At 42.0% G+C, this 21,476-nt stretch overlaps 3 protein-coding genes and 4 non-coding genes across 7 annotated transcripts in view; 5 read left to right on the top strand and 2 right to left on the bottom strand.

Moving 5' to 3' along the window:
* Positions 1–6,658: 6,658 nt before the first annotated feature.
* Positions 6,659–12,283, bottom strand: rnaseh1 (ribonuclease H1). The gene is made up of 8 exons (XM_070849429.1): positions 12,043–12,283; positions 11,507–11,631; positions 11,066–11,245; positions 10,094–10,193; positions 9,877–9,931; positions 9,056–9,140; positions 8,843–8,967; positions 6,659–6,918 (listed from the first exon to the last, which is right to left on the bottom strand). Exons 1-8 carry the CDS (start codon positions 12,168–12,170, stop codon positions 6,805–6,807), a joined length of 912 nt encoding a protein of 303 aa, XP_070705530.1. The 5' UTR covers positions 12,171–12,283; the 3' UTR covers positions 6,659–6,804.
* Positions 12,284–12,635: 352 nt separating this feature from the next.
* rps7 (ribosomal protein S7) lies at positions 12,636–18,792 on the top strand. The gene is made up of 7 exons (XM_070849649.1): positions 12,636–12,663; positions 13,313–13,398; positions 13,807–13,878; positions 14,390–14,533; positions 15,885–15,949; positions 17,107–17,257; positions 18,682–18,792. The coding sequence occupies exons 2-7, from the start codon at positions 13,324–13,326 to the stop codon at positions 18,757–18,759; spliced, it is 585 nt and encodes a 194-aa protein (XP_070705750.1). The 5' UTR covers positions 12,636–12,663; positions 13,313–13,323; the 3' UTR covers positions 18,760–18,792.
* Positions 13,935–14,154, top strand: LOC139218399 (small nucleolar RNA SNORA73 family). Its single transcript, XR_011585668.1, has one exon. It is a non-coding gene; the product is annotated as a small nucleolar RNA SNORA73 family (small nucleolar RNA).
* LOC139218400 (small nucleolar RNA SNORA73 family) lies at positions 15,312–15,531 on the top strand. The gene has a single exon (XR_011585669.1). It is a non-coding gene; the product is annotated as a small nucleolar RNA SNORA73 family (small nucleolar RNA).
* LOC139218388 (small nucleolar RNA SNORA73 family) lies at positions 16,431–16,650 on the top strand. The gene has a single exon (XR_011585657.1). It is a non-coding gene; the product is annotated as a small nucleolar RNA SNORA73 family (small nucleolar RNA).
* Positions 17,361–17,580, top strand: LOC139218402 (small nucleolar RNA SNORA73 family). The gene has a single exon (XR_011585670.1). It is a non-coding gene; the product is annotated as a small nucleolar RNA SNORA73 family (small nucleolar RNA).
* Positions 18,793–20,327: 1,535 nt separating the features above from the next.
* cnksr3 (cnksr family member 3) overlaps positions 20,328–21,476 on the bottom strand; it is a 49,875-nt gene continuing 48,726 nt past the window's right edge. The window contains exons 19-20 of the mRNA XM_070849850.1: positions 21,279–21,451; positions 20,328–20,549 (exon numbers count right to left, since the gene is read on the bottom strand). Of these exons, the coding sequence (XP_070705951.1) occupies positions 20,328–20,549; positions 21,279–21,451 (395 nt within the window). The remainder of the gene's footprint in view (positions 20,550–21,278; positions 21,452–21,476) is intronic.

The following is a 21,476-nucleotide window of genomic DNA, read 5'->3' as shown; positions in this document are numbered from 1 at the left end:
CACACAAAACAAATAATTACTGAGTGATTCAAACTCATTAAGAGTAAAAAAAAACAAAAAACTTCACCTTTCTATATTTCAAAAACACAAACGCCATCCTGGAAACTGTCTCCTCATTTTCCAGCAAATCCCATGAATAGTCAATAAGTTCTATGTATTTCCATAATGAGTTTTACTCTCATGCCAGTATTTGATTTTTTTTTTCCTCTCTCTCTCTCTTCTTAATCAGAGCAGACGTCATAATTTCCAAACGCTGGAAATCTCATTTTAGAGTGAAACTTTAGAAACGCAGAGAGAGAGAGAGAGAGAGAGAGACGGCTGCAGGGATGCAGAGCGCGCCAAACTTTCAACGAGGGCACAAATTGATTAACATGTTTCTGTCCACGATGCAAATCAGCGGGGAGGCGAGATAATGAAGCCCCAGATGACAGGAACCTGCCAAGCCGCTAAAAGCTGATACGCTGATCGGCTGCTATGAGGAGGAAATTGATCAGGCCCGTTCACAAGGAGGTCTGACTGAGGCTCGTGGTGTGTTCACTGACCTGACTGACCAACAGCTTCACCCACCTACGAGCCCAAAAGCCAGAAAACGTTGGGTTTTTGTGTGCATTTTGTTTGGCGGGCACTGGCAGCCCATCAGGGACACGTGGATGATTTTGCTGCTCCATGCTTTGGGTTTAAAGGGTCATTTCACCAAATCACAAAAAAAAAAAAAAAAAAAGGGTTTCTTTAATGTCCCAAGATTTGAAATAATCTTCACATAATTAACATAAGAAAGTAGAAATAAGAGAAAGATAAACCTGGTGGGTTCTTAATGAGCACAGAGTTTTTTTTTCTACTCTCTCTGACCTGCAGAACTTTCTGATTTCACTGATTAATACATCTTCAGCTGGAAATCTAAGCAGTCGCTGTGGTGTGTGGTTTGTGGAAACAACGTGGAGTGAAAAATCAAGTCCTTACGGGAATGACAATCCTTATTAAACTGATCAGAGAGTTCTTTGAGCCGACGCCCTCCTCTGGATAACCAAATCCTCACCAAAAGGCTGCTTTTTCATCATATTAAACGTCACGCTGGCAGCGGAGGAGGTGGGGGAGCTGGTTTCAGAGCCAGATGCAGACAGCTGTCATGGAAACAGACACCACTTTGTGCTCTGATAATTAAAAGAAACAAACCAAGTCAAGGTTTCTTTTCCCAGCAATCAGCTAAAGTTCTCACTCAGAGCGGTTTTCAATGAGTGTGAGGACGTACATCTACGCAAAGGAAAGTTTTTCAAAGGTTATTCCATCATAACGATGCGCAGATGTGACCTAACGTAACTGTTTCCTGAGGCTCTTTCTGCATTTTATTAAACTTTGCCTTTAAGTATGAATATGAATGATTGTGTAATGTTTTCAGTTAGTTAAGTGGTCTTAAAGTCGAATGCTTTACCTTTCTAACTATATATCTTTTTAATAATGTACTTTAGCTACGTTGGCAAAATTGATTTAGCTACGCTACGCTAACGGAAACCTTTTGTGTGTCAGAAATGTTTTTGATAACATCCCATTTAACTACGACTTATATAAATGATCATGTAATGTAATGTAAAGTCTAACTCTTAACCTTTCTAACCACATATTCTTTTAAATATTTACTTTACCAGAAGAAGTGAAGCTATAAACGGTGATTTAGCAGTGCACTAACGCAACTTTTTTACTAGTATTCAATTAAAATCTACCTTTAACTTCTAATATGAATGATTGTGTAATGTTTTCAGTTAGTTTAATGGTCTTAAAGTCTTTACTTTCTAACAACACATCCTTTTAACCATTCACTTTGGCTCTTTCATTACCAGGGTTGGCAAAAGGATGCTAGTGTGCTAGCATAACCGTTTCGTGAATCAGAAACATTTTGCTAACATTCTGTAAAAACATACCTTTAATTACTTATATAAATAATCATGTCTAACTCATTACCTTTCTAACCATATATTCTTTACTAGAGGCAGCAATGGATTTGTTATCACTGTTGATTATAGCACTGCGCTAACGTAATGTTTCTTGTTAAAAACATTTTTGCTAACATTCAATTAAAATGTAACTTTAATATAAAAGATTGTGTAACGTTTTAAGTTAGTTTAATGATCTTAAAGTAAAGTCGAACTCCTTACTTTTCTAATCGTACATCCTTTTAACCATCTACTTTAGCTCTGAGTCGGTAAAAGGATGCCACATATCGCTCTGCAGTACAGACATGACCCAAACCGATACGGCGTACATCTGCAACCTCACAAAGTAACTTAAGTAAAAGAGTAACTTGTGGTTGTTTAGAGTTAAAAGTCCCGGGCGCATCACTGCAGTAAGGTGAGTGGATCAACGAAAACAAGATTGTGTTAAGTTATTCTTTAACTCTGTGACCCGTACGTGGCCTTGGCAGCCGACCTCGACAATTTGGAGACGTTCGGCTGGATGGACGTGACCCGAGTGACTCGGACACGACACCAGTATCTCCGGACGTGGCCTCAGTAACTTGGACGTGAGCTCGGTGAAACAGCTGCGACCTCGGGCTGGACCACAGCACACCAAAACGTGACCTCTGTGACCAAACATGGCCGCGACTTTGATGTGCTCTCCAACTTCGTGGGAATCAACTTGGACTTGAGCGACCGGCAGAGTCTGGGCGTTTGTTGTTTGTTGTTTCCTTCAGTCAAGCAGCTGAATGTCGGCACGAAGTTTTCATTCTTCCCCATCAGAACTGCGAGCACTTTAGCGAACAACCCCCGCTCGGTGTCAGACGGTTTGTGGTGTCAGAGAGTTCTTCAACCCCAGCAGAACATTGTGGTTTATTTTAGACACTGTTGGTCTAAAAATTGACAAAACCTCTTACTGAAGTGTGAGCAGGATGTTTCTAATGTCTGGTTTGTTAAGTTTCTTTACAGTTTGCTCGGTCTTCCTCCCCTCCAGCATGGCAGCGGTGGACCAATGCCAGAGCTCAGTCTGCCGAGGAGACGTGTGTGTTGAGGAGGAGTGCTAACGAGGCTCAGCCAGCTAGGAGGTGAAGCTGCTGCGGGGTGACCTTTGACCTCCGAGAGGCGCTCTCTCTCTCAGACTTGGTTGCCTCTGGCGGGGTCGCGGCGCCCCACGCTCGCCGCGAGGCAGCGGTCAGGGTCAGAGTGAGGAACCCCGAGCCTCCGTCCTGCCGTTTCCAACATCAGCACCGACCAATCGACCGGCCGCAGGAGGACGGAGGAGGAAGAGGAAGAAGAGGAGGAGGAGGAGGAAGAGGGGAGCAAGGGAGGAGGGGTGAGTCTCTAATTTCTCTTTCTCTCTGTTTCCATCAGCAGAGACAAATTATCATTATTATTTATTTTACAAACGAGTACAGTCGGTCTGCTGGAAGGAGGGAGACGAGAAGCAGCGGAGGAAGAACTACTCAGGTACTTTAGAAAAGTAAAAGCAGCACAACAATGTAATAGAAATACTCCTTTAACAAGTTTTCAATGAAAATGTATTTAAAGGATCAAAAGTAAAAGTATTCACTGTGCAGAACAATGGTGATGGTGTTGTATTATACATACTGTACACATTATACTAGATCATAGGAGTGTTATTGTGTTAAATCATCAGAATCCTCAAGATATTTCTGTATATAATTATGTCCTAAAATTGTTTTATTCTCTCAAAAGTGGAGAAAATCCATCCAGAGCACCATATTGAAGCAGTTTTTATTCTAAATCAGTTTGTTTAAAATGCTCGAGACGGACAAAATAAGGGAATTGCATTGATTTGAAAATACTTTCACTGTATTTTACAAAGAAAGTAAAGCTTCAGGACACATTAAGGACTTGACGTGATGTTTCTGTGAACTGAATAATGAATTATGTTTTACTAACTTAATACTAGCTATATTTTCGGACATATATTTGCCTTATGTGGTGCAGTAAAAGACACAAGAAGTACAATTACCTCAAACTTCCGTAGAGTCCTTGAGTAAATGTACTTTAATGTTACTTTGCACCACTGAGGAGGAGTAAAGAGAGGAGACGAGGAGGTGAGGAGGAGGAAACTGACATGAAGAGAGAAGAAGAGGAGGCGGGAGGAAGGACACGAGGAGAGAGGAAAGAAAGAAAGAAAAGCAGGACAGACGCACTTCACTTCACTTCACCCACATGTTCTGTGGAATTTAAATAAAGTTCTGTAAGCAGCACAACATGAATCTATAAAGTTGGCGCCGAGTTTAGTGCGGAGCTTTTGTCTCCCCCTTCTGGCAGCGAGAGTAATTACACAAACACTGTTAATACGTGTTTGTGACGTCTGCCTGAAACTTTTCTTTGGACACATTTTAGGTTTTCCCCCTCTGAGTAGTTGCTGTAGTAGCTGAACAGTTAGTTTTGCTCAGGAGGATTCCCAACGGCCCGGAAATATCTGAGTGGCAGCCGTGATAAGAGCTGGCTGGATTCTCTAAATGCTAACGAAAGGTGCTTTAACGCTTCCTGTCTTATCTCCTTTAGCATAAACTGGACGATAATCCCGATAAGCAGCAGCATTTAAAGCAAAGCGCCAACCGGGAGACTCACATCAGTAACATCAGCGTAGTCGTTTTGATGAATTACATCTTTCCTCATGAGGTTTCCATTGAGGTGAAGGAAAATTGTTTAAGAAAAGAGATAGGATGGATTTATTTTTTCATTATTTGGCTGCAGCATATTTAAAACTCCAGCAAACTCATTCATATGATAAAGTCCCAAACTCCAGCTTTGTGTTTGAGCTTTCTCACCTTAAGCTCCACTACTTAATAACTTTATACTGAATTATCAACAACTCTAAAAGCAGCTTTTTTTTTTTTCTTCTTCCACCTTTTTAACTTTGTGATTTCTGCTTAAAAGCACATTCACGGTTTTGGTTGGGCCTCAGCTGCTGCAGCAGGCAGCTGTTTGCAGCAAACAAGCTGTGATGAGTCCACTGCACACGACGTGACAGACACAGTTTGAGACGAGCTGGTGAAGAAAGCGGAACAGCGAGCGGATAAAGAGCCAGATATTTTTCTCAGGAGAGCTGAAATATAAAAATATTGGGCTTGTATTCGTCAGGTGGACACAAACACGACTCCAAATTAATGCTGCTGGATGTGTGAACTGTTTGCTAACAAGTACAGAAACAGCTATTTTTTTTTTTTTAAGGTGATGCAAGACGTCTTGTTTGGTGGAAAAATATCATGAATATAAATAAAAATCAATTTCAGCTATTTTAAAGGGAAATTTCGCACATTTTATGTGGATGTCCAATCAGTGTTGATGGTAAATGTCACTTTAAGTAAAATAAATAAATAAATCACTTACCGCGTGCTGTATTGACCAAGTTATCCCGCGCGAGGAGCCTTGCTGCCAGTGCCTACACGTACCAGGATGCATTGCGAGTGAGCTGCAGCCTCGGCCTCTCTTCAACCTCAGACTTTGACTGGAATAAACATGGCTGAATATGGGAGTCAGCCACAACACTGAGAAAGCCTGTAGTTCCTGGAAGAACAACACACTTTGCTCCACATAAAGTGTGGCTGTCGCTCTTCCCTCAGCTTCTCAAAGCTCTGTTGCTGCAGTCTTAAGGATCTTTTGTCTGTCAGCTCTTCTTCTGTAGTTCCTGGGTCAGAACTGAATCTCTTTCTTTGGTCGACATGTCTACAGAGCCACGGTGTAAACGTACAATAGTTAATCCTCTCTCTCTCTCTCTCTCTCTTCCCATAAACATAAAAATCTTTTACTAAAACTTGTCAGAAACACTTTAATTTTAGGTGAACAAGATTACTTTATTAGGAAAGCTAGAAGAGATAGTTATGTCACAACTTAAACAGTTGTTGGTAGCATTTAATGCTAACGCTAGAGTTCACTTAGAGATGTCTGAAGTAATGTTTATAGATTGTTTGCCTGTAACTCATCTTGTTTTTGAAGCTTTCTGTTCTTTGTGTATGAAGAAGTCGGCGTTATGGTGGGCTGGGACGTGATTTGATCTGTTAATGTGGTGTGAGATTGGATGCTGGAGAGAAAAGCCTGCTAAAGAGGATCCTAATGAATGAAATTAAATGTTCACTGTGCCCAGTGTGAGACGACAGGAGGGCCCGTCGATCTGTCACTTAATTTATAATGAGAACGTTTTGGGCTTAAGATAAATTAATGGAATATCTGCAGACCCTACCCGTAACATGTAATCAATAGTGTTTACAGCCTGTTTATCTGACTGGGAGCAGGAATCTCCCTGTTTAATTTTGTGGCAGAAAAACTGGAGTTTGATGCACCAAGTCTCACTGTAATAAACGTATAAACAATATGCATCATGTGTGTCCATCAATATTCAAACAGATCTTTAAATAAACCCGTCAGTGTGTTTTATCTTTGTCTGAGGCCAAAGCCTGAGCTGCTGCTCCTCCTGCTGGACACTTCACTGAACTACAACCACACCAAGTCACTCCTGCAGGTCTCCTTTAAGTAATCAAAACTAAAACCAATAAATATCTTACTTCTCCACAACGTCACACTTCCTTCTTGCCTTCCTCTCCTTGAGTTTCACATTCCTACTCTTCCTCACCTCTGTCAGTGCTGCTTTCCTCATCTGTTTCGCCGTCTTCTTCTCTCTACTCTCCTCTTTGATTTCATGCTGCACATCACTACATGCAAAAACAGGCAGCTGAAGCAGAAACGAACTTTATTTAGCAGTAGAGACAAATTAAAAAACAACAACATTTAACAAAAAACCCGACACAGACAAACAAACCTCTGTGTCAAAGCAGCCAGCCGGCTGGCGAGCGTTTGAGCAGTCCTGCAGCAGAGCTCTCTAACTGTAATCATCTCCTTCTTCTTGCTGCAGTAGAGGCTTCACGGCTCCCTCTCTCGACAGTCTGTCGGCCTCCTCGTTGCCTGTGTAGCCGGCGTGACCTGGAATGTGCATCTGCAGGAGGAGGAGGAGGAGGAGGAGGAGAGGAGGAGAGAGAGAGAGAGAGAGAAATCATTTTCCTCACCTGTAAAGTCATCTCCTCGAGACGAAGCATCTGCTGTTATAAACTCCAGCTGAACAATCTTAACTTCTGGGATGTTCTGGCTCTTCATCTCAGAGGGGCGACGCCACCCAGATGTTGGATGGCGTCGCGCTGATGTCGACTTTTTGACCTGAGGCCTCATGACACGTTCATGTCATAGCAACAGGTGGTGATGTCAACATTTAAGCCGTCATTGCAAAGGGAAACTTATTCTGTTCTTCTGAAAGCAGCAATATATCTCAGAATAATAAAGAAGTGTCTGAACAAACACACAACACTTCTTCAGATCCACTGTTTAAACCAAGATTATGTGACTTTTCACCAGCAGCAGCAGCAGCAGCGGCCTCTGCTGCCACAAGTGGAAACCACAGGACGCTGGTACATCTAATCCTGTTGATATCTGAGCGACGGAGGGCACAGCAGCGTTCAAACAGGAACAGACTTTGACACAAGAGCAGGCCGGAGAGCAAAAGGAACACCGAACAGACCCGTCGGTGGTGGTGTGTGATGTATGGACACACGGACACACACAGTCTCCTTATTACAACTCAATGTGCCAGTCAGTTTTGAAGCCGTTATTTTAAACGGTAAAATAGGATAATTACACCCTAATGTAACAGATATGGTCCAATGTTATCTTTTTTCTTTAATCTAATCTGGTCAGCTCGAGTCAGTCTTGAGCGGTCAGGTAGTAAACACGGGAAACTTTCATGTATTTATACCTCACATAACTTCTAATTAACCGTCTTTATTAGTGCCATCAGTAAGAAAAAAAAGCCTGCTACATAATCTGCATAAGGAACACGGACAACACTGCAACAACAAACAAAATCTAAAGCTTTTTGGGGCAACATTAAACTACAAAAACCACTAATTAAAACATTTACCACATTAAAACAACACCAAATCAATTCGTTTGGTGGCGTTTTGTTCTTATGGTCCTATGTCAGCTTGTCCTAATGCTCCAGACTGAAAGGAACTTAAATATAAAAACACACTCCAGCGTCACACTGACTTTACTTGTGATCTGCAGTTTTAGAACCTCAATATGTTGTGACTTTCACCAGCTAACACCACCTGTTTGAGTGTGATGTGCCTCTGGAGGACAGTTTTTTTTTTTTTCTAAGTGATGTGAGATGGGTTTGCATTTCCAAAAAGGGGGAGCAAGACAAAGCCTCTCCCCAACAGCAGGAGGCGCTAAACCACAGAAACATACAGTAAAACTGCACAGACATCCGTCCTAAATGGGACCTTTTCTAGTAAGAGTAGTAAAAGAACACATTCCTCTTACTGATCCAACAGTGTTGTCTGTCTTTGGCTCCTCGTTACATTCACACATCAAGGCAACATATTTATTAGAATAACTTCACTCTGTGCAATATATTCATTCATCTTTTTTTTAGATTCCCCCTATGTATATTATATTGTTTCTATCTTTATACTCCCTCTGTCGTAGCTGCACATATTAGCTGTGACAGATCTTATCCCGTCTTATCTTATGTTTGAAAATAGAAGTAGAATAAACAACAAAATAATACAAATCGACCAGGATGTATGTGAAGCTGCAGGCTCACTGTTGAAAAATGTCTCATCTGCTAGCACGTAGAAATCTGTATTATTATGAGCGTCGGTGGAGAAAACACATTCATCTATTCAGCCATGGACGGCAGTGTAATGTGAGGCAGGCGGGGCGCCTCACTGCTTTTCTTGAGGAGCAATTAATCATCTAAAATCAAAATTATTTTACAGTAACAACCGCTAGCTGTCGGCTCGTCAAACTGAATAGATTCTGCATCGACTCGTCTGCACAGCGACGTGCTGCAGGCCGATATTTACCCAGATCACCTCCACCTGTGCGTTCAGTCTGTCCAGCTTCACAAAGTCTTCTTTGTTGATGATCTGACCTCCTGACTTCAGCCTCCAGCCGTTCAGCTTCCAGTTCTTCACCCAGCTGGTCACACCTGCAGGTAAACACACCACACGTCGTTTAAAGTAAAATTAAAGGTTTATTAAGGTTTCATCAGAAGAAAAGTTTTTCTTGTGACTCACCGTTGATTGTGAACTTGCTGTCTGTGTAGAGAACCAACTTCTTTATGTTGTTCTCTTTAGCTTGTTCCAGCGCTTTACAGGCCGCCTGGTTCACACACACACACACACACACACACACACAGTTAGTCTGCCTGGTTACTGTTAACAAGGTGTCTGCAGACCTTAAAGACCTTCTTCAGACACAGAGACTAAATAACATTTATTTTAACATCTATACATACTGCTGTAGTACATTCAGCTTTTTAAAAGTTTCTTGTTACTCGTCTTTCCTTCAGGAGGTGAGTTTCTAAGTGATGCAGTACATCTAAACATGTTCACAGCTTCATGCACACAGTTATGTTCAGATGTTTCCTTCTGCAGGTCAACATGACAGTTCAGAGTGAAGTGAGCAGGACGTCTGTTAACGCAGCAGCTCAGGGGAACGGTCGGTTTTTAAAAATGTAGTATGAAGGGAAGCATCCGGCTCTGTTGGCTATCAAACCCTCTACATCTAATGAAAAATTAAACCTTCATAACTTCACATTTAGGGCAGATTTTATTTTATTTTTTTGAAAAAGTCTTTCATTCGTAAAAATGTAATTTAAAAAACACTGTATGACTTTAAGGACCTGCAGGCTCACTGGTTTGACTTTAAACTCATTATTTACTATCTCTAAAAATGAAGGAAATCCAGTGTGTAAAACTTCTTTGGATGTGATTAACTTTCTCAGTTTGAACAAGAAAGGTTGTTCTTTGTCATGTAAAATAATCCCTGCTCACTGCAGCACTTCACATTGTGGCTGGAAGCACTTAAATGCTGACAAGTAATGACAGGTGGTTACTTGGATTTCCGCACGCTGGTTCGTTTGTCTTCCCTGCAGCCGGTCTGCAACATTTCTGCAGGAGAGCAGCGATAATTGTGACAAATGAAGGGATTTATGGATTTAGGTTTTATTATGGAGACTTTGAAATGAGATCAAGTTGTTTGAATTAAGATAGAAATTCAGTTACAGCCTAAAAAGGTGCCTATCTACTGTGTGTGTGTGTGTGTTCTCTCACAGCGGGTGGTGGCGGCCCCAGTACACTCCGATGCCGGCGCGGGCGCCTTTCCGTCCGTTGGCCGTGCAGCAGCCGTCGGTGTAAACGACCACAGCGTCACCTGAGCAGAGGGAGAACAAAGGGCTGAGCTACAGCGCGACTCAAAGACGCTTTAGGCCGTCTTCGTGTGTCGTTTTCTTAATAAAGCCTGAAAAAAAGCGACCGCATGCCGCCTCCTCAAATCAAGAGGAATTGGTTGTTATAATGGAGACAAATGAAGAATACAAAAAGTGAACGCTGCAGAATGAGTGGATAAATTATCGCACAGTGACTCTCAGTCCTCCTGTTTATCTCCAACATGGCAGCTGCACATTGTAGAGCTTTTATTCAATCCAGCAGATTTAAACGGCCCAAAGTGCATTCAGGTCCGACTCCCAGAGTGAAGGAGACGTGGAAATCACTTTAGTTTTTAGCCAAAGTGAAATTAATTTTACTGATTAAATATCATCCGTGAAAAACACCGACAGACTGATCAGTGGAGCTGCAGGGGAAAACAGACTTTGAAGCTATTCAGGACCACAGACTGTATAAAAAAAAAGAAGTCACAATGAATGGAAGTCAATGAGAAAATGAGCCGACTTCTCTCCTGGTTTATCAGCTCAGTGAACATTTTCCTGATGAGTTTCTGCTCTCAGTCTCTAGTTTACAGTCTTCTTCAGCACAGCAGGACGTTCATTTAGTAAATTATGGTCCATTTAGAGGAAGATACACCAGGAAGAAAAACAAACAAGATGATGACGCCTGTGAAGCCAAAGTCAAGGCTTCAAAATGGCAGTACACAAACCAACAGGTGACTTCAGGGTGTCTAGACAGACTGTGTTCAGGAACAAACATCAATCTATCTTTATTTATAAAGCGCCAGCTCATAAAAAATGTTATCTCAACACACTTTCGATAAGGAGCAACATTTCCACAGACGCTTGACCATCTTACCCATGTACGTGAAGCCGTCTGTGCTTTCCGAAGACGAGCTTTCCGACTGTTTGACTCTTTTGGGATGGGACTCAGCTTCCTCGTTCGAGTGACTTCTCTTCTTTCCAAGAGGGATGTACTCCAGAGGCTCTGGGCCTCTTTTGGGAAGCAGGTTGACAGCCGACTCCACAATCTGAGCAGCTGAACAAAACAACACAAACAGTTCTTTTTCTGTGCAAAGTAAGAAATGGTCTGCAAAATGCCATCGTCTTATTTTAGTGATTACATGGAGAGACTTAGCCCTGATCCAGAATCATACAGTACATATTAAGGTCCTGCACGATTATTTTCACAGATCTGCTCCTGAAATTTTTTACAGGAATAACATAGAAGATTTAAAACCATCTGACGAGCATTAAAACGAGCTGAAGAGAAGCTTGATGTTGGTCTGGACCAGCGTACCTGTCTTCACCTCTGGAACTGCAGAGGGCTCGGCTCCCCTGAAGAACGCCCAGGCATCTTTCTCTGAGGCAAACTTTTTGAAAGAGGCAGCTGGAAATTTCTCCACCTGGGTCTTACATTCGTCCCTGAATCACAGTGAAAAAACAGGAAGATAATGATCAAGGACTTCTTCTTCACATGCATACGGAGCTGAACATTATTCTAGATTAGTACAGTTGTTGTTGCTTGATCAAAGTGATGTCTTCCAGTGAAACACCCACAACATTTGTCTCCTTATATAACACTTTTAATATATGCAAGAGCATCCCTTTTTAAGCCGAACTGAAGAGTGAGTTGCCATGATTATAAAATACCTTTAAATAATCTTTTAGCCGATGTGTTGTTTTGCTGACGCTCAAGGAGACTTTAAAACATCCGAAATCTAAATGGAATTCGGCACGTAACTTCTCTCAGTAAAGCAAATGCAATGTGAGGGATTGAGGACTTTGATTTTCCCACAAACCGACACGGTGACATTACGATGCAAACAGTCTCACCATGAAGTGTAGACTCCTGGCTTGAATCCTTTCTTCACTGCGTAGAAGAACTTGCCCTTCGCCATGTCGTCGGCGGCGCTGCAAACTGTCCTGCGTGCTGCTCTGAAAAGACCAGTCAGTCTAAACATCACTCTCAGCCGAGCAACTGCCGTGAAATGGGGGTGTATAACATGGTGACGCTGACGTTAACTCAAACACTGTGAAATGTCAGTGATTCAGATTCCAGCCGTTAAAGGATGTAAAAATTAACTAGTTAGCTCCGTTAATAGCTAGCTAGTTCTCTAAAACACCAAAAAGTATTCCTAATAACAGTATAACCTATTTTTTCAGAATGATACAATAAAGATAAACTCCTAATAACAGTATAACCTCTTCGGTAGAGTTATAGGTCCGGAATGAAGCGTTTGTCAAAGACCTCTAAGGAACAGAATCTAAGAAAAACTAATGTTGACAAGTGCACAAAAGTCACTTCCGCATGCGCTCTCCTTCAACTCTCGCGATGTTCTTATCAGCACCAAGCGAGAACACGTGACCTCTCGCGATATCACCACATACCAGCCGCATTGGATTAATGCAACTCTCGCGATGTCCTGGCCTCTTCCTTGGCCGTCGTTGACAGAGGTTAGTCGTGCCATTTTTCACCGGACCGGGCTTTCTATCAAAAAAACTGTCTTAATGTCATTTATTCTTTCGTTTCTCCCACCGTAAAGCACCTTAAGACTGTGATACCTTAGATTATGGTGTTTATGGCAGCGGATGGCCGTTTTATATCACCAAATGGAGCGTAGTAGTGAAGCTCGGGTGAATGGGCAGCTGTAACAGGGAGCAGTTAGCAGGCCGTGCATGTGTTCAGATAGCAGCTACAGGAGAAGACTGAGCACACGGAGCTCTGTGTGTGAGTCCTTTTATGTTAAATAAAACTATTTACTGTGGTTTGACACAAAAATCCTCCATCCTTAAGAGGAGCAGAGAAAAATGACAGCCGGCTAAGTTTAAATTAGCTAGCTAACCTAGCTAAAACTCAGTCTGGCTAACCTACAGTTTGTCTGGAGATGCTGAGAGTTTAGTTTCTACATTTCTGTGTTGAGTAACTTTCCTCCCAACTTCTTATGTCTGCTGTCCCTGAGAGTTAGCAGCCGGTTAGCCCTTAGCTTAACGTGGTGTCGTTACATGCTGGGTTTTTTTGTTTTTGTCTGTCAGGTGTGTTTAAGAGGAGATGATCAAACTGTACACGTGTGTAATAAACCATGTGTGTGATTTTTCTCTGCAGAGACAAAGGCCATGTTCAGTACCAGCGCCAAAATAGTGAAGCCCAATGGCGAAAAGCCAGACGAGTTTGAGTCTGGGATCTCCCAGGTAAGAGGACCAGGTTTTACATCAATATATAATGTCTTATTAAGCTGCATGTGGTGTGTGTACAATGTGGCTGGTTATAATAATCAATGGGGTAATTGGCGAATCCATAAATTGAGAAAACCACTTAAATTTATTAAATCAAAATGTTCATCCCAAAGTATTACATCAGTGTGTTGCTCATCTTTCAGTAGATGTCAGTCTAATCTAAATGTGATTTAAATTGTGTGTGAAATGTGCACATGAGTTTGTCTTCTAGCTAAAGAGATGCAGCTACAACACATTTAGCCCAATTTGTGGAGTAGAAATCAGGTTCAGCTAGGTTGCGTGTAATCAGAAATATGAAGTGGGTATTGTGGAGCGTGTTTGTGTGTCTGGGAGGTATTTTATGCTGGTGTTATGTGTCCGCAGGCTCTGCTCGAGCTGGAGATGAACTCTGACCTGAAGGCTCAGCTGAGAGAGCTGAACATCACTGCAGCAAAGGTAGGAAGCTTTAGAGTCCCCATGTATCCTGACTACTGTAACGTGCTTTTTGAAACCCGACGTGGACACCCAGTGAGTTGCTCTCCTGGCTCTGTCCTGGTGGCGTATGGGAGCGTAGCTCTCCGGCTGAGACGTACAGTCCCGTTCCACGCCGTCGGAGACAAAGCTCCGTCCCCGGCCTTCGGCTGGTGAGGACGGGGCGTCCTGCATATTCCTACAACTTCCCAGAGTCCTTTGGGGCCGTTACTGGGGAGCTAAACCATGCAGTGCACATTATTTGGCATCAGAGCTTGACTGGAAATGGGAGTTAATTATGCATCTTAATTTTCAAGCTAAATTGTCATCTATAATAACTTAATCTCTTCCACAGTAGATGAACTTTCTTGGCATGTTTACCAGCCAACTATACTCTAAAATCCTGGAGGGTTTCTCTCTCCATGTTTGTGATAAATCAGGATGTCAGGCAGCGTTTTTTCATCCCGTCATGTTATGTCTGTTTTTTTGTTCTCAGGAAATCGAGGTCGGTGGCAGCAGGAAAGCCATCATCATCTTCGTTCCTGTTCCTCAGCTGAAGTCCTTCCAGAAGATTCAGGTGCGTCTGGTGAGGGAGCTGGAGAAGAAGTTCAGCGGGAAGCACGTGGTCTTCATTGCACAGGTGAGGAGGAAGAGGATGATACTGTGGCTGCTGATGTTCCTGGGGGGGGGGCTACAGGAGGGTCGTGGGGACATTATGGATCCTCCTCATATTACATGAAGGTTGTGCATCTTAAAATTGTAATAGTGGCAGTGGGTCCTTTTTTTAAAAAAACAAAAAATGCTTAATGCCTAAAGTTTTATTAGTAAAAGACTTCTTAAAAGTCTTAATAGTCTTAAATTCAGCTTGAGAAGGTCTTTAATGTGTTTGAGGGCTCGAGCCTTCTCTAAAATACTCTTTGATCAGATCAGTTGACTTCAAACGTCTCTCCTGTTACAGTTCAGCTTCATTAAACACGTTACGTCTCTGGCTGAAAGACAATAGTAATGATTAATATCATCAAGGACAAACATTCTTTACTCAGTAATAAATGATTTGGACAAAATGCTGTTAAACTGAACCAGTTGTCATTTTGCCTCCCTTATGAACAGACAGCATGTATATGCAACTATTTTCACAGTTGGTTTATTTTTATTGCAAAACTGGCCTGAAATGTAGTTAAATTGGGGATTAGAAAGTCTTGAAACTTGCAAACGGTTGTCGACACTCCAAATTGAACAGTTAAGTGTTTTTCCAGCATGAGAAGCTGGATAAATATCTAAGTGCATCATTATTTCAAACTGTTATTTGTGCCACATAAATGTATCTTGCAAAATGTTATTAGAAATAGATGGAACCAGAAGCACACAGAGGAGGTGGATGATGTGAAACCAGTCTTTAGTGTTTGTACTTGTTTAACCCGACGTGGACACCCAGCGAGTTGCTCTCCTGGCTCTGTCCTGGTGGCGTATGGGAGCGTAGCTCTCCGGCTGAGACGTACAGTCCCGTTCCACGCCGTCGGAGACAAAGCTCCGTCCCCGGCCTTCGGCTGGTGAGGACGGGGCGTCCTGCATATTCCTACAACTTCCCAGAGTCCTTTGGGGCCGTTACTGGGGAGCTAAACCATGCAGTGCACATTATTTGACATCAGGGTCCGATTGATGTGGAAAGATGCTGATGACTTATTGTTGTTGTTAATATTTAACAACCTACTGAACCAAAACCTACTGAATGTTTATGCTGGTGTGAAACAGACATTTTCCTATTAAAATATTCTGTTTGCACGTTTTAAATGTAGAAAAAAGAGTTTCTGACAGTGAAGCTGTTGTATAAATTAGAGAACATGACTGTGAATATCTGCAGTTTCTATCCAGCACCGACCCAGAACATCAGTCGGACCCTGAGTCGTTTGGTTGTCTTCTTTTGCTTGTTTTTAAAACTGTTGTGATTCCTGAGTGGAGTTAAATCAGCAGGTGTTTATTTGTTCATTCAGAGGAGAATTCTGCCCAAACCCACCAGGAAAAGCCGCATTAAGAATAAGCAGAAGCGTCCCAGGAGGTGAGTACAAACTCTCAGCCTAACGTCTCAAAGGCTGAGATTTATTCTTGGTGATGAACGTTTGGGATGTTGGACGGGATGGTGATAAAGAACTGGTTTTATTTTGATATTCCAGTCTGTGCTGTTGAAGCATAAACCAAATTCATTGGGTCTAAAATCTGAATATTAGCTGTTTTATGTGTCTGATGGTAAAGTGAATATCATTTGGGTTTTAGACATCTGCACAGCTAACAAGTTATTATTAAAATAACAAAACTGACATTGTTTTGTTCTATAGTTTTCTAGACTGGATAAATTGTCTGGTCCAGTAAATCATTGAAGCTTCAGTAACATCAGTTTAACTTTCATTAATTAGAATTTTCACTATTGGTGTGTGATTATTATATAAAACTACAGTATCGAATGATCTCCACGTGTTTTTTTTAAAAACACTTCAAGTAGTTTGAACATTTTAATATCAGGAAAAAAGATTTCCACTCCCCCGACGTGGACACCCAGTGAGTTGCTCTCCTGGCTCTGTCCTGGTGGCGTATGGGAGCGTAGCTCTCCGGCTGAGACGTACAGTCCCGTTCCACGCCGTCGGAGACAAAGCTCCGTCCCCGGCCGTCGGCTGGTGAGGACGGGGCGTCCTGCATATTCCTACAACTTCCCAGAGTCCTTTGGGGCCGTTACTGGGGAGCTAAACCATGCAGTGCACAGACTGATTCTAAAGAGATTGATCATGTCTTGGAAATCTAAACGAAACGAGTTTCAGGTTTCTAATTATATTTTTAGAAGCATAATGAAATGAACATGTTGCCAGTTTGACTTGTTTTGCCATAATTAGAGCTGTGATTAATGACTTTTCTGTCAATTAATCTCCACCTTTGGCTCCATAAACTGACGATAAGACTTCATCAGTTCCCTAAAACCAAAGCGATGTCCTGAAATTACTTGTTTTTGTTTGACCAACATTTGAAATTCAATTTACAATTATAGAAAAGCAGAAAATTATCACATTTTAAAGGCTCAAATAAAAACTTTGCTGGGTGAACTGCTAAAGTTTAATCAGAGTATTTGCAGATTAATTCTATTGAACTGTTCCTGGTCTGAGCTTGGTGTTCAGCCTCCACGACCGTTTGGATATTAATGCAGTTCCTTTTATTCCCCCCCACCAGCCGTACTCTGACCGCGGTCCACGACGCCATCTTGGAGGACCTGGTGTTCCCCAGTGAGATCGTTGGTAAGAGGATCAGAGTCAAACTGGACAGCAGCAGGCTCATCAAGGTCCACCTGGACAAGGCACAGCAGAACAACGTGGAACACAAAGTAAGTGAACAGATCAGACACTCTAAGGCCACAATGTGTCACCACCCAATCAGAAGCAGGTATCCCCCACGTCTGTGTTTTGATTGGCTGGTTCAGTTGTTACCCGACGTGGACACCCAGTGAGTTGCTCTCCTGGCTCTGTCCTGGTGGCGTATGGGAGCGTAGCTCTCCGGCTGAGACGTACAGTCCCGTTCCACGCCGTCGGAGACAAAGCTCCGTCCCCGGCCTTCGGCTGGTGAGGACGGGGCGTCCTGCATATTCCTACAACTTCCCAGAGTCCTTTGGGGCCGTTACTGGGGAGCTAAACCATGCAGTGCACAGACTGATCACAAGTCGATGATAATGAATGTAGAACTATAGATGAGGTTTGACTGATGATGCAGTGGCTTCACTTGCTCTTCTTCAATCTTTTAAATATATATTTTGGTGTCTAAATGGTTGGAAGGTACAAAAACTTCTAGAAGGGGTCCAGTAGATCAACTTGATGGGACAACACGATCACAGTAGGTCCACTAAAAGTGTTTGTCTTTGCCACCGTCAGGCTCAGATTGTTAATCTAAGTGTCTGACAGCATTATAGTTAACATAACAAAAAGGATCTCACAGGTCTCTCTCTGTAGGGATCCTTTCCATAAATGTTATATCGCTCTCTGCAAACACACCAGACTCCATTGACAAAAAGAGTAATTTTACCTCACAGAACACAGGAGTTGATGGTCTACTGCTGGTGGTTTGTGTATGATGTGACTTTGCTGTTTTAAAGCTACTTGTAGCACAAACTAACTGATCCAAGCAGCAGCAGACCAGCAGCTCCTGTGTTCTGTTCTCTAAAATCCCTGTTTTTGTGAATGGAGTCTGGTGTGTGTGCAGAGAGCGATATAACAGCTGTTTGTGGTTAAACCAAAAGGATCTTCCAGGTCTCTCTCTGTAGGGATCCTTTCCATAATGCTGTTACACACTTAGAATAACACTCTGAGCCTGTCAGTGGATCAAACAAGCTCTTTTAGTGGACCTACTGTGATCAGGTGCAGTTCTTGTAGACATAGCAGCCTGTATTCACAGCTGACAACTCCAAAAATTAACTTTGTACCTTCCAGGCACCAAAATAAGTACAAATGGAGCGCAGGTTTAAAATTACTGGAGTTCGTTTTGAACTGATTCTTCAGTATCCACTTTTTTATACACCTGTATTATCTAATCCAACGATTATGATCCCTCTAGTTTGTCTGAGTGACTTTGTTGTAGCAACAGAAGTTATCAATGAATTAGTAAAACAGGACATGTGCTGCTTTTAGCTTCTCAAATTAAAACATCTTCACATTATAATCTGGCAACTTTTTTCGACTTAATAGGTGAATAAACTAAACCTGTTTTCAGTGTTAACCCTCGCAGATTATGTGAATTAAGTGTCCTGTTGTCTTTCAGGTGGAGACCTTCTCTGGTGTCTACAAGAAGCTCACAGGCAAAGACGTCGTGTTTGAATTCCCAGAATTCCAGCTGTAAATTCAGATGACAAAATAAATTTGTTTACTGTCACTACTGTTGGTGTTTTATCTTTTCTGAACAGAAAACACTCGGTGAGATCAAACACTGAGGCTCCTTTGTTTTTTTTTAAATCAAACATTTCCAGAAGTCAGACTTCCTGTCACATGATCACTCAGCCTTTCCTTTATACTGGGTTTTATTTGTGCTCCTCTGGTGCTGCCTGCAGGCCAGAACTTACTATATTTATAATATTTGTCACTATACAAGGCTGAAATTCTTGTTCAAATCAAAACAACCTTCCTTAAATGCACAATTAAGACATTTAATATAGTAAAATAATAAATTACCGCTCAGCTGGTGGGAATTGGACCATTAACCTGACAGTGTTGGTGCCTTTAATTCACCTTCATCTGTTCAGGTGGTGTACGCTAGTGATGGGTAGATGAGTCCTGTGAACCCAAACCGTGTCGGTACTGTATCACTGTTACTCAACAGGGACACCTGCTGGATCGTAAACATTATTGCAGGCAACCTGGTTGAGAGACTCCACTGACAAACTGATTAAATGACCTAGTATATACACAATAACATTTGTATTTTATATCTTAATCTAAGTGTAAAATATCTTTAAAATGTACGGTCAATAAATAATGTGAACGTGTGTCATAATGTGAAAATCAAAGTGAATTCTTTTTTTTTTACAAATTTTTATTAAAAAAAACAAGTTTTTCCAGTGTCTTGGCATTCAGTCGAAGGCACTGATGAAGGTGGCGTGCATGAAAACTGTAGGGACAGACGGAAGAGATGCATCCCGTTGTCTGTGAGCTCGACACATCGGTGTTGCTGGACCCATCACTAGTGTACACTATATTTAGAATCTTTTCACCTCTTTCATCATGTCCTCAGACAGCTCTTTACATCAGGGCACTTCAAGGCCACCAGACTTCATTGACTAAAATGGCACTTTTAGTCAATGAACCTTGCAGAACATGGGATCTGCCAGTCTGGCTGCTGTGACTTTGGTGTTTTAAAGGGTTTGTTCAGATCCTAATTAACATCACAAAACACCAAAGTCACACAGGAACGCACCAAAAAAGTAATCTATTAAGGCAGCAAAGGACCAGCAACTCCTTTTGCTCTGACAGGTGAAATTACAGTTTTTGTCAATGGAGTCTGGTGGATTAGACGAAAGCTTAAGTGGGTATAATGGCAAAAAAAAAAAATCTGAATTATCCCTTTAAAAGACCGTTTCTACCGGTCTAAGATGGAAATCCTAACGTCCCACAGCAGGAATCAGTTAACTGCTCAACATATTCAGGTGCTGCAATCAAATCTTTTTATACTTGTTCAGGTGTTTGACAATTAAAACTAAAAAATGGTCTATTTCATAATAAAGATAAATTATATTACTGGATTATAATTAATGTGTTCATCACTTTAATAACTTTACATGTGCCATAATTTATGAGTTGATTATATTTTGTGTTATTATATATTATTATTATTATTATATATATACTTAGTTACTGTCCAAAACTGCTGTCTGGGTAAAATAAAACCCTTAAAACACTATTAAACAGTCGTTGTTAGTACGACAGCGTTTTATCGTCCTCAGTATGAATGTGGGTGTGAGCGTGTCTCAGCTCTTCAGGAGGCCTCGGCCCTGCGGCGCCTCCTGAAGCCTGATGGCGTCCACTGATCTCCTGCAGCAAGACCACGTTGGAGCGCCTCCACTTCCTGTATGTGGGCGCCGTGAGGGACGGGTCATCCAGGATCTGCTCCACCGCCTGCAGCGCCGACTCTTTGTCCTGGAGGACGGACAGAGAGATGCTTCAAGATGATTTCAGTCAAAGTGTCTCGCAAATGTTGGGTTTCTTGAGAGAAAACGACCCGAAAAGTCAAATATACATGAATGTAGTGAAAGAGACTGAAACTAGCAAAGCTTTACAGTTTTTAAAGTTAAAGTAGCAGCTCAACATTTTGGGAAATACATCAATTTGTGTTCTTAAAGAGCAAAACTTTCAGCATCCATCCATCAAGACGGAGGCAGGAGGTGAAGGTTATGTCGCTCTCTTCAAAGCCACCAAACTTCATTGACAAAAACAGTAATTTAACCTTGCAGAACACTGGAGTTGCTAGTCTGGCTTGCTGTGATTTTGGTGTTTTGACACGTTAGTTAGGATCTTTAACTAACTATTTAAAACACCAAAGTCACACAATAACACACAAAGAAATAACGTGTAAAGGCAGAGATCAGCCAGCAGCTCCTGAGCTCTGAGAGGTTAAAATTACTGTTTTTGTCAATGGAGTCTGGTGGCACACTAGATGGATATAACTACTAAGAGCTGTGAAACTATTATGAATATAGTGATGATGGAACATGCAGTAGTAGTTTTAACCAGCTGTTTACCGAGGGTGACAGCCTCTTTAGTTTAGTTTCTGTCCCGACAACCAGGTGAACTTTGCTGTAACTTACAGGACGTCTCTGAGGCTCTTCTCTCCAGGCCGTAAGAACCTGATCTGATTTGTGGACTCACCTTTAACGTGCTGCCGAGGATCCTGAGCAGGTGAAGCTTCTCGTTGACTTTGTCGTTCTGACATCGTCTGATAAACGACGCTCTGAAGTCCCTCCGACCGGACGGGCCAATCGGAGACAATCTGGCTGCCTTCAGGTGGTTGTAGAGGCGCTCCATCTCGTCAGGTGGCGTCTCTGTGGGGAGGAAGAGGTGAGGAAC

The sequence above is a fragment of the Pempheris klunzingeri genome, chromosome 18 (genome assembly GCF_042242105.1).
Source record: "Pempheris klunzingeri isolate RE-2024b chromosome 18, fPemKlu1.hap1, whole genome shotgun sequence".
Classification (NCBI taxonomy): Eukaryota; Metazoa; Chordata; class Actinopteri; order Acropomatiformes; family Pempheridae; genus Pempheris; species Pempheris klunzingeri.
This window is presented reverse-complemented; position numbering and strand designations above follow the sequence as displayed.